Source organism: Hipposideros armiger, unplaced genomic scaffold (assembly GCF_001890085.2).
Source record: "Hipposideros armiger isolate ML-2016 unplaced genomic scaffold, ASM189008v1 scaffold_155, whole genome shotgun sequence".
Classification (NCBI taxonomy): Eukaryota; Metazoa; Chordata; class Mammalia; order Chiroptera; family Hipposideridae; genus Hipposideros; species Hipposideros armiger.
In genome coordinates, this window is record NW_017731505.1 from 435,677 (window position 1) to 452,605 (window position 16,929).

General features: G+C 41.2%; 1 protein-coding gene across 7 annotated transcripts in view; it reads right to left on the minus strand.

Moving 5' to 3' along the window:
- Positions 1-5,404: 5,404 nt before the first annotated feature.
- The window catches only part of FRMPD4 (FERM and PDZ domain containing 4), a 748,742-nt gene continuing 737,217 nt past the window's right edge, over positions 5,405-16,929 (minus strand). For 5 of the 7 annotated variants that reach the window (XM_019651209.1, XM_019651211.1, XM_019651210.1 and 2 more), the window contains 3 exons: positions 13,092-14,156; positions 11,440-12,729; positions 5,405-9,871 (listed from right to left, as the gene is read on the minus strand). In XM_019651209.1, the coding sequence (XP_019506754.1) occupies positions 8,544-9,871; positions 11,440-12,729; positions 13,092-14,156 (3,683 nt within the window). In that variant the 3' untranslated portion in view covers positions 5,405-8,543. Of the gene's footprint in view, positions 9,877-11,439; positions 12,730-13,091; positions 14,157-16,929 lie in introns of all 7 variants that reach the window. The other 2 variants (XM_019651216.1, XM_019651215.1) reach the window with 2 other exon arrangements.

Here is a 16,929-nt window from a genome sequence, read left to right on the forward strand (position 1 = left end):
CTCTGTGGCGCAATAAAAGAGAATTTTATGAAAACAATGTAGCTGATATCTCCGAACAAATATCTGACTGCTTTGCTCTGTTCACTGAACACTAGATAATGGCTATAGAGAAAACTGAGAGGAGAAAAAGAAATAATAAGAAGATTTAGACATGAAGCAAGGCATGAGCTCTCAGAAGGAAAAGATACACTAATTTCCAGGCAGAATGAATGAAAGAAAATTCCAGACCTAGACACAACTTTGTGAAATTCACACTTTGAGGAAACAGAAGAAACAGATCTTCTAGGTGAAGGGGGAGGACTTTTAAAGGAACATGAATAACATTTAGCAAACTCATGCAAAAAGATGATGTGGCAATGACATCTAGGTTCTCGAGGAATGTAAATTTGAACCTGGAATCCCATATGCAGCCAAATGGTCAACTAAGCATAAGAGCAAAGTAGAGGTATGTTCAGACAGGCAAGATTCAAGGTTACATTCCATATAATCTTTATGGGAAAATTGCTCTAGGCAATATAGGATACGGGAAACTGTGGGGTCCATTCTAAGAGTGCTGGGAAGGGAAGTCCTAGGATGGTACTTATTCAGATAAACACAGGTTTACCCTAGAAAAGGAAATCAAAAGGTTCTTAGGCCATAAGAATTGCAGCTTCTGCCTGGTTCTATGGATGCTTGCTCTTGAGATGGTCCGTTTTGGAGGCCAGCCCCCGTGTAAGCGGTGCTGCTATTCTGAGAATGCTATACTGTGAGAAGGCCAAACCCCATGGAGAAGTCACATGTGAGGCTGTGCTTAATTGCCTCAGGTAGGCTCCTAGACAATTGCTAGCCACAGAGAAGTTATCTTGAAGCCCTGTCAAGCCTCAGATAATCTGACCTCATCACAACCTGATTGCAACTGTGAGAGACTGCACATGAGAAGCACCCAGCTGAGCCCATTCCAGGAGAGATGATAATAAATTGTTCTTGAATCTCCTGTTTTGGGGTGGTTTTAATGCAGCAATAGATATTCAGAACAGCACATTTAAGCGTTGTAAGAAAAAAGGGAAACCTATAGAAACTCCAGGAAAAATTCTTTTAAACCTAGAAAGTAAATACAAAAGGATGTAAATACGGCGTGCTTTGGAGAAACTTTCTGAAATCATTTAACACATTGATTCCCAAACTTGAGCATGTATTAGAATCATCTAGAAGGCTTGTTAAATCACAGGGCCAGCCCCCAGAGGCTCTGAGTCAGTCGGTCTAGGGTGGAGTGCAGGAGTCTATAGTGCCAACAAGTCCCCAGGTGACACTAATGTTGCTGGTTAAAGGCCCACACTTTGAGAACCCCCAGTTTAAGATATAATGAATTCACAGTAAACTGTTCTTTCCTTCCATGTGTAGCGTTCTTCACTTACCCTCTAGAAGAGCTCTGGATAACTTTATGGTTTTTGAGGAAGCAGTTGACTATGCTGTTGTTCCATGCTTGCAGTGGTTTACAAAATTTTGATCTCTCAACACTGGAGAAAACATTGCTTTTAATAACAATGTAAACGTGAAGGTACTGATGGCCTAAGACAGGAGGAAGAAGTGGAGAAATGGTGAGACGGAGGGAAAGCAAGGCTGGGGAGACAAACAGCTTCGTTCCACCTAGATGAGGAGTCAAGAGAGACTGTCCAAAGATGACTTAACAAGAAGCAGAGATGCAACTCTAATATTTACAGTTAAATAGGTAACCACAAATAGAACATCATAATAATCTCCCTATCAAACATTGGCTAGGGAAGTCGAATGAAAGGTGAGGGGTAACATGAGTAAGTGAATCCTTGTCTTTCAAATGGTAGTTGGTAGAAGACATCCAAAGTTGGCAAGTCAAGAAATAATATTATTTTGAAATAAGGAGAAAAACACTAAAAACAAACTGGTGAAAAGGGTTGTCTCTTGGAACTGGGAATGAGGGTGGGGAGTTACAGAACAGGAGATGGTTGCTTTTTGTTCTAAGTCCTTTGTTGGAAATAAAAAAAAACACATGCTGGCATTTGTTTGATTAAAAACAACGAAGCTATCTATTCAATACTTGGCCCCAAACTGATGAACAAATTGCCATTACTGAGTTCAAATCTTCATTCTGACTAGCATCCATGATTTCGAGCAAGCCAGTTGGAGTCTCTAAACTCAATTTCCTTTCTTACAAAAAGGGATGATCATAGTAATTTCTCATAGGTTGTTATAGGAAATAGATGTGATAATTACACATGTAGATCATTTAGTACAGTACCTGCATGGCATTTGCATGAATAAATATTAGGCATTATTATTATTATTATTAATGTGATTATAATCATACTAGCAACAGATTGGAGACCAAATTTGCAGCAGTGGAGGGCAGAGGCAGACTGGATGTAGGAAAGTCAAATCTGGTCAACGCAGGATTTCTGGGGAATGTGACACACTACATTTATTTACCTTATGCATATGCACACGCATGTGCGCGTGTGCATATGTGCACATGCGCCATGTTGCACCTTTCTCAGAAATCCAGGGAGTACTAAAGGAGTACTTCAGTAAAGTCTGATTCAACAATATAGCTTTGGAGAACAAAGGGAGAGAATAAAGGGTCATAGAATCTAGAAAGAAATGAACCCTGTTCCATATTCCACTCTGCTGAAGCCCAAAAGGAGGAAGCAGCATCCTTTCAGGGTACTCTTGCCAGGAGTTCCAAGTGGGGCATGGTGGACAGCTGAACTTGAACATATGGGCTCCACTTCCAGATGAACGACTTAGGAGCAAGTGAACTGAGTTGACTCATCCCCCCTCACACGAATACTTGAGAAAGTTATGGTCACACTGGTTAAAGTTCAGCCTCTTCAATAATTCATCTGCCAGTTGAATTATTCAATCTAACCTGATCTCGAAGTCATAACTTGATTCTAGAATGAGTGCAATGAATAAAGTTATATTGCCACCAAGAGCTTACCTATGAACTTGGCACTAATAAAATCCTGAACTGCATAGGTCAGTACATCATAATTATTGGCGTTTCCAGCCCCAGAGCAACTTGGCATCTTTAACACAAAAATATATCTATAGAACGGGCCTGGGCCTCGGCCTGGGCAAGGGAAGACAGGCTGGAGGCTGTCTCCATGGACTTTGATGGCTATGTGAGGGTTGCGAGAGCCTTTCAAGTCTGTATTTCAAGTACCTATATTGTGGGAAGAGCCGTAGAGGGCATGGCAGGCAGACTCTTAGGTGGTCCCCATGATTGTCTTCTGGTGTTCATGCCCTGTATAGCTTTCTTCCCTTGAATGTGGGTAGGACCTGTCACATGCTTCTAACTAACAATATGGCAGCAGTGAAGGAATTTTAAAGATGTACTTAAGGTCCCAAATCAGTTTTGAGTTAGTCAAAAGGGAGATTATCTTGGGTGGCCTGACTTGATCAGGTGAAAACCCATAAAAGGGAGAGGGACTAGGCCCTCCCTGAGGCCAGAGATTCTCCTTGCAGGCTTGATAAAATGAGCAGCCATGTTGGAGATGGCCCTGTGGCCAGGAACTGTGGTCTGCCTTTACTACCTGAGGGCAGCCACATAAGATTTCATAAAACTGATGATTGAAACACAGAACTGGCCAACAAAGATGAAAGTGCAGCAAAGAAACAAAAAGTGATCACTCTGGAAGTGAAATGCAAATCAGATGTAAATTGAGTATTAGAAGTAGCTGACTGTGGGACTATTGATACTGCCCTCATTTGATACTGCTGATATGCAGGCCAGAGGACTGCAGTGAAGGTGAACTCACTGACATAAAGCAGCAGCATGGAGGTGATGAAATGGATGAAGCTGTCCCCCAGGAAGTGACACTGGAAAAAAATACCACTCACATTAAAGGAACTCTTTCAATGTTTTCACAACAATAAAATTTTTCACAATAAAATGTTGGAAGCGGATTCACATTTAGAAAGGAGTATGATAATTTGTCCAAGCATAAAAAAGATGCTCACTCCATATATTGTAAGTTATATGATGAATCAAAGAAGGTATGCAGAGTTCAAGCTACTCTTTATAAGGTTTTACAAAACAGCCCCATTTTAATTCTCAGTTTGTAATGATTTAAATTACTATGTATTAAATAGATATGTTTTACTCTATTTTTTTCATACATTGATAACTGACAGTAAGAAAGTAATGTTTTGAAAACTACCTGTATAGGTCATGGAACAACCGTCACTTGTTTTCATAATTATTAAGATCACTTTGCACTTTTTTTGGCTGGTGTGGTCATCTTGACAGTCCTGCATTACCATACAAAGATAAGACTGCCTATAATGCTGACTCACTCTGAGCCCCTCCTTTCTCTGCAAATGACAGGAGATTATGTGTTCTAGAATGGGCGCTCCATTTTTGGCAGGGACCATGTCAATTATGTTCTCCAGCACCTAGAACAATGTTTTCCCGGATTAGCAAGTTGTTAATAGCTATTTGAATGAATGGACATACCCTGCCTCTTTAAGTGGGTGACAGAAAGGAGTCACAGATCACTTAGACAAAGGGCAAGATGTGCAAAGGGTACTAATCAAAATGAAAACAAGAGAAACATTACATGATTGGAGGTTCCCAAGAAGGCTTAGTTTCCCGAATCCCAAAGCTAATTCTTCCTAAAGTTGTGGATGATACTGCTGCAAATGGCACAGAATTTTGGCCAAGACTGTGGAGTGGAAAATGACAATGAAAAGGTATAATGAAAAAAAAACCCTCAATGCTTTGAGATGAATGTATAACAGAAGATTGAGATGAAATTATAAATGTGGAGCCAGTTCAGTTGAAGGCAGCAGGTTAATTTCAAGTTGAATGGCGAAATAAGCTACTTGGGATAAGCTACTTGGTTATCTACCACTTTCAGAGATGCAGGATTTAATTTACTCCATTATTCTGTGCAGCAGAAACATTTGATAAAGACATACATTGTTCTTCCATGGATTTCCTAAGTATAGACTTTAAAATTAAAAAGTGAGAGGGGCAGGCCAGGGAATAGGTGAAATAACTGAAAAGTATCTAACTCAGTGATGTTCAGGTTGTTATGAATGAAAATTCAGTTCAAAAGGTAAGATTCTAACTCTTTGATCTTTCAAAGCTAAGAAGCTATTTCTGGAATCTGACTTTAAAGGAAGGTGTGGGATATTATATAGAGAATGTTTTGTCACTGTCTTTCCACATCAATCAGAACCCTCTGGCCAACCCGATTACTCAAATCATGGTGGAACTGAGACTCAGAGAGAAGGGCAAATGTGGTCAGTACAACTTTCTGGTCAAAAGTTAAACTCACAAACACATACAATAATAACAACATTTATATATATATATATATATATATATATATATATATATATATATATATATATTAAAACTTGAAAGAAGATGCCCTAAATTGTTGACAATGACTCTTTTTGGGGTTGAGTTTAGAGAAATTTTCACTTTATCATTTATTTCGGTAATATATAGTTGATAATATTAGTGAATGATTAAATTTTAAGTGTGAAAATGGCATTGTGGTTATGTTGAAAAGTTCTTATCTATAGGAATTTCTTACTGAAATATTCATGGATTAAATGCTATGATGTCTGCGATTTGCTAATACATATAGTGTGGAAGGAGATGTGTAGAAATCAAGAAAATAAGATTAGACATGAATTGGTATGTGACAAGTACATATTAATCCATTATATGATCTGGTCTACTTTTGTGTATGCTTGAACATTTTATAATGAATTAATTAAAATGATAGGTGATACACTTGGGAAAATAGGCTGGGGACTAAATGTAAAGGACCTTGAGTGCAAGGAAGTTTTAGTCTCTAATTCAGTGGTCTCCAAACTTTAGTAAAGGCACCCCTACCTGTGACAATATTTTTGCATACATGCACCAGGCATATGCTTGTTAATTTATTTATTTATTTTAAATGATGTACATATACCACTGTACTATTATGCCATTATAAAACATACACAAACATAAAAACAGCTAGATAAAAATAAACACCAGTTATCATTCTAATATGTTCTTTCTACACTCTAGTGGATGTGGACCCCACTTGGGAGCCCCATATTTAGTGAATGGGGGGCCCTTGAGGTTTTCTAAGTAGTAAAGTGTTTATAAGAAACAGAAACTTATTGGAGCACCCGTAGGTAATGGGAGATTGATTAAAAAGACCCAGAGCTATTTCACTGAGGCCTCTCAAAGAACTGGAATGGATGGGGAAATTGTTCTAACTGGATATATGATCATCACCTCCTTGCACACTTCTTTTATACATATGCAATACACATAATGTATTCTGCACATAGAGTCAGGATACAATATGCATATAAAACAAACATACCCACATATTATCTTGGGCAATAAGGTTAATGCAATGATTATGATGATAATAATATCTAACATTAATTATTTACTCCGCCAGGAATTGTGGTAAGAACTTTACACAGATCGTTTTACTTAAAACTCATGACAACCCTATGGAAAGAGATCTTATTATTGATTTGCATTTTACTATGAAGAAATTGAGACACAGAAAAAATTGATTAGCTTTCCCAAGATGAAAGGGCTAGAAAATGGCAGAATTCAAACTGAAGAAGTTTTTGACCCCATGCTCCATGTCCTCAACTACTAAACCATATTGCCTCTGTAGGGAATTAATGGCAGTGTCCAAACCATAAGATTGTTGTGATGATTAAATGAGATAATATGCGATATGTTTAGCACATTGTCTGACATAGAACACACACCCTATTCATGTTAGTATTTTAGTACACAGAATATTTACCAAAAATTTCCACAGAAAACACCATTAATATTTCTCAATATCAAACATCAATGTTTATAATTTTAATAAAATAATGTTTTATTATTTAAACATTATTTTTAATAACACATGTCTAAACTCCTTTTTGTATGCTACCATCTACAAATATGTGTGGTTTTTGTTATTGAATCTCTATGGAACGACTGATGAGATAGCGACTGTGGACTGTGTTATGCCTCCTGCCCAGTAGGCTACAAAAATGAAAAAATTTGTACTTGGCACACTCCTGCCATATTTTAAGAAGCCACGTACATAAATAGGAGTGTGTGTAGCATAAGCACTAAATGACCCATGAAGTACATATGTACATGTCAATTTTATTTTACAATTGCAGAGTTTGCCTCCTTTTGCTTTGACCCAAAGATACATTTTGAGAGAGACGATAGCTCTGAAAACTTCTTTGCATTCCATCAGTTTTACCTAAGGTGGTCAAATTTACCACTTCTGTTTTTTACGGTTTTCATATTCTATCAGCCAATCCAGATTAGATCATTTAATAAATATTTTATTATTTATTGAATCATGGCTTCTATATTAGAGTAGGATATCTCCCTAATCTTCTGAACATTCCAGATTTGAGAATTTGTCCCAGCATTAGGCTGTAATTCAAAATTTGGTTGGAAGCATTGGCCCCGGTAGAGGAGGTGATGCGTGAAGCTCTGTGATACTGTGAGCTGTGATCGGAGATGTGACTCAGGCTGGTGTGCAGTCTGCTTTACATGGCTGGATCTGCAGTTACTTCCGATGATCAATAAATGTTTCTTTTTTTTTGTAAGTTTGCAAATACTTTACTAAATGTTCTGTCACTCTTAAGGGAATTCTAAGTTTCATGGTTGAGTTGAGGGGGTGGATGATGTCTTTGGTTTATATATTTTGACATTTAGTCAAAGCAGATCTCTCTTTTCATCAAACAATTTAATTTTGGTATTATCAATTCCTTTCAATTTATGTAATTAGATCATCTATAACTAGGTATTCTATCCAGGAACCTGCCCATCATTCCCTCTGTTATTCTATTTGGGAAGTATTTTAACTCTAGGACTATCATGAAGAGCATTTGTGTTGACACAATAGAATCCATCCCCACCCATTTCTAACCCAAATGGTGTAAGCCAAAATGAAATTTGTAGGATTCTTGGAAGAAGGCATCAGATAACCAAACACTATGAGCAAAAAATTAATTTATTATATAGATTCTCTAATAATTCATGATAGCTTCTTGAATTTTAAATATCTTTTTGCTACTTCCAATGCTTAAAAATCATAATTTTAAAACATAAATACTGTTTTAATATACATTGTGATTTCTTTCTTTCTTTCTTTTTTTTTTTACTTCTAAATATGAATGATATGGTCTCCATGTATCCACTTGGAAGGAAAGGGGATAGGATTCATTGTTTTGCTCTAACATGATGGAATTTAAAATTTCACATCATATACCCGGAGTTTTGACTATATGAAAAATAGCCAAATGTCATCACTTTCTTGTATATTTCTTTTACATGTATATATATATATACGTATAATATAAACAGAATACATCTGATTAGTACATTTCAACATTTCCTCAATGTGACTTTTATCTCCCATTTTATACAAAATAACCAAATTTACAGAGAAGAAAGGAGACATCTGTTCATCGTACACATAAAGTAAATAAAAGTTCATGTATGGCTTTGCAAAGGTAGATTATGACGTGACTTCCATACTTTATTTATTTAAAAGCATCTTGAGAGAACGTGTTAGTGTGCTTACGAGAGCGGCCATGGTGGTTGACTGTCGCGTCGAGAGTCCAACATTGGGATCCCCAGTGGTCTTTCCAGAGGCTGCCTCGGCTGCTTTCAGGAGACAAATGTAGTTTATGACCACTTCATCAATCTTCGCTACAATTTCCTGCCGCTGTGTTTCTGAGTTCACAACTTTAACTAAGTGCATGCAAGCTTCTGTTAGGCAACAGAGCACTTGAAAGCTGGAAGTCATAGCTAGGAGCATCTCCTCTGGGCTTTTCTCGGCCATCGCCATTTTCCTACAGGCACTTCCCAACTGTCTGGACTCGATGGATAACAGTTGCTTGTACTGAGAAAGTGTAAGGTCATACGCTTCGGGGCGTAACTCCTCTCTCTTTCCCTTGGTTGCTCTGACCAGGCAGAGCAGCTCATTGGCATTATTTTGGGCTGTGAGGAACCCATCGGGCAATGCATATGTGTTCTCCTTTAGGACATTTATTCTTGCAATCCGGGCATCAAAAGCCAGGTTGCTGAAATCCAGGTCATCTGGGCCACTCAGGTCTTCTGCCCAGACCTTCAGCACTGAACCTCTGGACAGCTCCCCTCCCTGGTTCTGAATCCCAACAGCCAGGGGGGGGCTGGTTGGTTCTGGCATGGCTTCAGTCATCTGTGGTCGAAAGAGGCAAGAGACCTGATAGGTGGTCTCTCCCTCCTCTTCATCCTCATCACCATCTTCATCCTGCCCTCGGTTCAGGAAGCAGTAACTAAAAGGTCCCCGGCATCTCCAATTGCTGCCCTCCAGCTTCCGCAAGGGTAATGTCCTATACAGCTTTGAGTCTTTGTGAGCCACTGGGGACCTTTTGTGAACCTTCCCCTCAGAGCTAAAGTGCATCGAGCTTTGGGAAAAACTTTTGGTGAGCTTCTTCCCCAGGGGGAGTTCTGCTCGCCTTTCTGAACTGGCCTCCTGCGCTTCTGTGATAACTGGACATTTTAAGCTGACTGCACCCTTGGTTCTCTCTCGGAAAGTCTCCAGCCCTACAGATCCTGAAAGGATACTGCTGCTGCTATGTCTCAGAGCCCTCTGGCTGGGGGGTGTCCCCAGGCTCCCCCGTCTGAGATCCAGTGGTCGCCAGCTCACAGTCTCTCCGTAGGCCTGGTTTGCTTGGGAGAAATCATTAGGGTCTTGGTTTGGAATTGGCACCTTTGATTCCGAGTGAATATTTGATGGTAGCAGGATGGGATCAGCTTCAGGATGTTGAGACCAAGCTGAAGGCATGCCTCCTCGTCTCTCCTTCCCAGGCTCTGTCAAAGCTACACTAGGGGTAGTAGAAAAACAGAGAGAATCATTAAGCATCTCTTGGGTGGTCAATTTTACTACATCTTTCTGTGATGTCTGTTATTTCCCAAGGCTGACTTCTAGAAGGGCTGCCGTTTGTGAGGGTCACCCCATTTTCCAAAAACTGCCCCCTGAAATCTTACAGCAGATTTCCATTTTAAAACATTTTAAGAAATAGTGGAGTCTGTTATTTCATGAACTACTTAGTCATTTGAAATTGTCCAGAAATCCCAAACATTTTCAGGGAGAGAGTGGAATTTCATGAATTGCCTTGCTTCCAATATTTATCTCTCAAAGCTTACACACATCCTATGAATAGATAATTCAAACATATTTATGACATGTAAGTTTCATTTCAAGGGACTTTGGTTAATCCTGGCATCAGTCAACCTTTTTTTAAAAAAGTGGCCTTATTTAATGAATGCAAATTAAATAAACTAGCCCTTTTAAGTGGACACCATGTGGTTTTCCGGGTACGGGGTTTGAACTTGAGACACTGGGCAAGTTGGTCAACTTTTCTCAGAAAAGTTGTCACGTGAGGAAACTAATCTCCATCTCACAGTACTTTTGTGACAAGCACAAGGTGAGTTAGGTGAAAGCTCTCTGTAAACTGCAAAGGATTAAACAGGGTGCTTTGGTTAGTTTAGAGGTAAAGGTGCTAGCTGGGCGATTCTTAGATGGGTTTCCCAAGGCAGGTGAAGCCAATGGTGGCTTTTGAGAAAGTAGATAATCTTAAAAGGTCAGAAATGGAAATTAACCAATATAAGATCTCACTAACATCTACTGACCTATATGGAAAAGACACTATTGATGATATAATTTGAATTTGGAAAGTATGAAAGAACATTGGTCACATGATGGCTGGCCAAGTTGATCAGTGAGATGGATAAGTGCCCACTGGGTGGCAGAACAGTGAAGCAGGCATAGAAGGTGGCTGTGTTCTTGTTTCTATCTGTCTCTAGATTTTATTATTTTGGGGAAAATAAAGCATGCACACCCTCAAAGCCTTGCTGACGCTGAGGTATGTCAGACACCTCAGGATACTCCTTGAGGGGGGTCTTACAGTCGGGAGGAATCTGGAGGTATTGCTGAAAAGCAAATCATTTTCCCCAAGCCCTCCAATCTCCCTGATTCCTTGCTTGATTGGCCTTCCTTGGCTCTCAAAAGTGAAATGGCAAAATTAGAAATTCGATGTCTTAAAAAGGAAATCGAACTGTTTTTGGGACTCTAAGCTATACTCTCTTATAACTAAAAGTCACTCTGGGCACTGCTAAAAGTCTACTTTTAGAATTCAGAAAAAAATATGGCTCCATCAAATTCTAAAAGCAAGAACAGAGCAAGATTCTAAAGAGCAAATACCATCTTCAGTACTGTTTCAGATCTGGAAACGTTGGGATTTTTTAAACACGGAGGGATCCATGATTAATACTTAACCTGGCCACCGTTCTACAGCCTTTTAAAGGATTCTAATTTTTTTTGGTCCAGACTTTATATTTTTAGCTTTGCTGTAAGTTTGGATTACATGTCCCCATCATTGCTGTACCTGTGGTTTCCTTAATCTTGGGGAGTCGATGACATCCATCTCTCAAAGTGCCAAACAGGGGTTCAGCATTAATGGCTGTGTGCAGAGCAGGCACTGTCATCCTTGGACACACCCCTTCTGTCTGTGGGTGGAATTCCTTAAAGGTGGCTCCGTGGTTGGGAAGCCCACTGGCTCTCTCCTCTGATGGAACGTAACTCACACCTTTCCCCGAAGTCTCAGGAATCAAGTGCTTCCCCATGGAGGGGCAGAGTGGGGACTCCACAGGTGTCGCACAGGTGCTACAGCTGCTGCCTGTGCCACAGCCTGCATCCACAGAAGAGCCTTGAGAGCTCTGTAAAGAGAAGTGGCCCTCGCTTTGTAATGATGACATCCGCTTGGCCAAGTGGTAGTCACAAAGATGGGCCACACTCTCTTCTGCCCCAGGAAGCTTAGAAGGATGGTCACAGGTAGACGGGTCAGCATCCTCTGGGTTATCTAAGTCTTTGGCTGAAGAGACACAGGTCACGTCAGTTAAGAAGTGGTCCCGTTGGCCAAGTCCTGAAACCTCACTGGCTTCCCCTTCAGGAGCCCCTTCATCCTTCCGTTCGGCCTCCCTTGAGCCCAGACCAGAAGCTCTTGGAAAGGTTATCCCTGCTGCTGCTTCCAATCCACTCTTTTCAGCCACCCCGCCCTCGGTGGCCACATACCATCTTTGGCTGTCCTTGCGAAAGGCAGTTCTCTCCAGGTTAAAAGTGCTTAGGTGTTGACTGTCCCTTGAAGACACGGGACCAAGTTTACCTTTGGCGTCCTCCTCCACCTCAGCTGTTTTGGTCCCCTGCTGTTTTTGCCCTGGTGTGTTCCCGCTAGGGGGTGCTTTCCCCTCCCCATTGGCCGGCTTGCTTTTCCTTTTGCTGGTGCAGGAATACGCCACCGACCCCATGTGCAGTTTGCTAAAATAGTCAGTGAGTGACTTGGTCTCCATGGTTTCAGGCTCCATCTCCATGTGGTCTGAGTGAAGTATCTGCTTGGAAGGCACAACTTTGGGCGGGAGGTCAGTCACTGGACAGGCAGCCAGGGTGTGGGAGGACTTTGGAGGCAAGCCCCCAGCAGGGGTTTTGGAGGTGGGGAACTCTGTCTGCTCTTCTGCAAGGGGGTGGTAGCCTTCGTGAGTGGCCAAGAACATGCGGGAGAGGTTTTCTGACTGCTTCTGCGCTGTGGCCAATTCAGAACTCTCAGTCATTTCAGAAGAGTTAGTTTCATTGCCCGAGTCTGACGAAGACTCGGGACTATAAGCCCGCAAGATGGCTACACCTGCATGCCGTAAAAAACAAGAACCAATTAATGGATTCATCAGAGGCACTAGGAGACATGTAAGAAAATGGGACTCATTATTATTAAAAAACAAAACAAAACAAGTTTCGCCCTTTTCAGTAAGGACTCTGAGTTTATTGCACAGTTGTTCCAGAAATGGGGAAAAAAACGTGCCACGTGTTTAAAAAAATAACAAAGGAAATCGCATACACAAAAAAGACATGATGGTAGTTTCTGCACATTTATGAAATGGGGCATGCGTGAAATGGAGGACACCACTTAACAGGACTCCAAGGGCAAATGGCTTGAAGGGACGAAATGATAAGGTTATCAGTGAATAAATGTAACAATTGTGAAAGAACCTGAATTGTCACTGGTCTGCTGTTCTTCTGAGACGGACAGAGCTTCTAGAGCTTCGAGCCTGGAAACGACGGTGTTATCCAGTCCCTTCTCACACTTTCCCTCGGTGCTGGTGGGCACAGCGTCAATGAGGGACACCGGGATCTCGTCACTTTGCAGGCTGCTGCCTGGATCCTTGTCCTTGAGGAAGGAAGCTGCCTGGCTCTGAGAGTCCTCCTCGTCTGAACTATCTCTAAAGCCAGGTGGGGGAGCGGCGATAGCCATGTTCAAGGAACGCAGCAGAAAGTCATCCTCATTGTCATCCCCTTCCGGAGGGGGCAGGGACGTGAGGTCAATGATGTCATCACTTGACCCAGATAGATTGAGGATGGTTGGCTGGTTCATCTCTCCCACTACGAGGTCTTCCTCACAGCTCACCTCATCCTCGTCCTCTGCATCATCGGTGTTTTCTGCGTAACAGATGTCGTGCAGGAGGGGCTCCTCTATCTCCTGGGTGGCCTCGAAGTTCTTCACGTCACCAATGTTTGCATAAACGGAATTTGCCACAAATTGGATGCTCTCTGCATCTGGAGCGAGATCCAGGCTCTTCATGTCATTGGCACTGCTGATGTAGAGATTCCTCTGCTTCTCCAGCAGCTCTGGGCTCTCGTCCAACAGTCTCTCATAGGCGAGAGTTGGGGGATTAATACCATCATCCATGGCGAGATCTCCAAAAATAAAGGACACTTTAGCTCCTCTCGGAGACTCCTGTGCTTTCTTTAGAGTTTCTGGTCCTGAGAAGGTCAACAGGGACCGCTGAGCTAGACTTCTATAGTCTGCCTCACACGGAGTGTCGCCCGGCTGCGTCAGCGGCTGGTTGAGTTCATCTGAGGGATAGGTGTTGTCGCCGTACAAGTGCCGATGGTCTTTTCGACACAAGGTGCCATCCGTACCCTCAGCTGTCTTCTGTTTTGAATCTATGTATGTTATCTGGGCTTCTTGCTCCCCTTCACCAATAAAAGTGGTCATTTGGGGTATACAGTTCCAATCTGGGCCAAGGATATTATGTTTTCCTTTATTTTCAGTTCCTAAAGAGAAAGAATCATGCAAAGACACATTACTGTGCTGTCTGGTTTCGGGGGGCCTCGCCTCTCTTTCTTAATTTAATGGCTTGTCACATCACTTTTGTTAAAAACGGGACTATTCAGCTTTCTAAATACGGTAGTGGTCAATTTAGGCTTCAAGGTGTTAAGGATTTCTTGGTTAGCAGAAGAGACATTAACGGAATTGATAGTGCATAGAATAGAATTGCTATTTGATAAAATATAATACCATTTGAGAGTAGGGAACTACATAGCTTCATTCTACCTGACTCTCGGTTCTATTATTAAAAGGCCTCATTTACATCTATGAATGTGACTATAAAACATGACTTTTAAAATCCTTCAAGGTGGTAGCCCGACAGTTTGTTATTTCAGAAAACAGACTGTCCTTTACTTTGTAAGGCGAGATCTAACTAACATTGCCCACTTTGTAAAGAAAGATGTTGGACTTCTTTTTCCTCATTGAGTTAAGAGGAAGTCAAGGATGCACACACTTCTACCACATATTTTAGAAGACATTGTAATGACCATGTAATAATATCTATATCTATATCTATATCTATCTACATATATATATATATATATATATATATACACACACAAAAATATAATAATGAACACTGGAATGATAGCACAAAAATCTCTATCTCTGCAGCCCCATTTTTTCCTAGTTGGGGGTCTACAAATTCATACAAAGATGTCAGTATGTGTGCCTGTATGCATACATAAGGTGGAGCACTCAGGGGTAATACATTTCTCTCTGCTATTTCTAAGCACACTTAATACTTTGACTAACTTCAATTTTTATTTGTATCATGAGAACTCCTAAAGATCTGTGTGATGTGCCTCATGAAGTAAAATGGCAACATCCTAATTTAAAAATTGTTGTTTTGCTTGTTCTTCGTGGGTCAACAGGGAATTTTGATGGGGAGATTTTGCTCTGATATTTAACAAATCAGGGCAGTGCGTCGCTCTGTCAATACTGCTTTATAGATTCCAGAGGCAACATTTTGAGGAAATGTTCGGGCCACCTATTCTCCCATCTATTTCCTCAAATTGCCCCCTGTCCCAAGTTTGGCTAATGCTGATATCAGATAGAAGAGACTTACAGGAAAAAAAATCGGTTTTACTGAAGAGGTTTGGTTTCCCCAAAGTATACAGTGAACTTAATGCTGAACAATATTCCAAGTCATTTTACTAATTATATATATTTTCATGAATAGCAAGTAAAAGATATCATTTTGAAGACACGGACTTACACGCCCACCATATTGGCGTGTTACTTTATAATAAATACACCTGTGGGGTTTCAGTATTGTTTTATTAACAACTTAGATTGTGACTGGCTGTGTGTGGGCGCATGTGCGTGTCAGGAGTATGGACTGTTGGGGGGAGGGAAAAGTGGTTCAGCAAAGTGGTGATGTAGCTCGGTCTTTAAACCTGGGATGGGCAAACTTGCTCTGTAAAGGAAGGCCACATAGTGAATATTTTAGGTTTTGTGGGCCAACTGCTCAGTTGGACAGCAACTGAACTCTGGCGTTATAACACGAAAGTAGCCACCGATGATGCATAAACAAATGGATGCAGTGGGTTTAATGATGGCCCCAAAAGATATGTTCATTCTGTGCATGTGACCTTATTTGGAAAAAGTCTTTGCAGATGTAATTAAGCTAAGGATCTCAAGATGAAGTCATCTTGAACTATCCAAATGGGCTCTAAATCCAATGCTAAGTGTCCTTATGAGAGAAAAGTACAGGGGCATCTGGGCCATAAAGAGGAGAAGGCTACATGAAGATGGCGGCAGAAATCGGAGTGACGCAGCCACAGGAAACGCCGACGGCCATGAGAAGGGGAACAGACAAGAAACGGGAGGGTCCTCCCCTAGAGTCTTTGGAGGGAGCATGGCCCTGCCAATAGCTAGACTTTGGAGCTTTAGCCTCCAAAACTGTGAGAGAATAAGTTTCTGTTATGTTAAGTCCCCAAGTTTGTAATAGTTTGGTACGGCAGCCCTAAAAAACTAATACAATGTGTGTGGCTGAGTTCCAATAAAACTTTATTTACAAGAACAAGATTTGGCCTGTGGGCCATAGTTTGTCAACTCCTGGTTTAAACCAACAAGAAAACCGAATAGGTCAGCAGACTAAAAGCAAGTTAACATATACTTACTCAGACCCTCCTAAGGCCCAGAGATGTATAAATATGTGGGTTAGGGAATTTCAAAATACTTGAAGGTTACTTTTCAAGATACAGAACAAGAAATGGGGGCTTATAGTTCCTTGTTAGAAATCTTGACTACAATCTTTGATCAATTTGAGATAAGAAAATACACACTCAATCATGGCTTCCTTCCAGAGAGGCGGACTGATTTGACTTCTGGAATGATTTTGGAGAAATGGAAGAATGTGGATTAGGAATGTGGACCAGTCTCTCATGGAGTGGGAGGGGAGAATGGACTAGGAATGAGCTGGCCTCAGCAGACTTCACTCTACATTTGTTGAGTTTCAGGAGGTCTTTTGGGAATTTCTGAAGAGAAAAGAGGGCTGTCCGCCATAAGACAATGCTAAGCCTTGGGCCAACCAGTTGCTTAGTGGAGTGTGCCATCTCTCTCTCATCCTCCCTAAACACACGCACACACACACACGCACACACACGCACACACACACGCACACACACACACGCACACACGCACGCACACTCACACACACACACACACACGCACACACACACAGAGACACACACACACACACGCACACACACA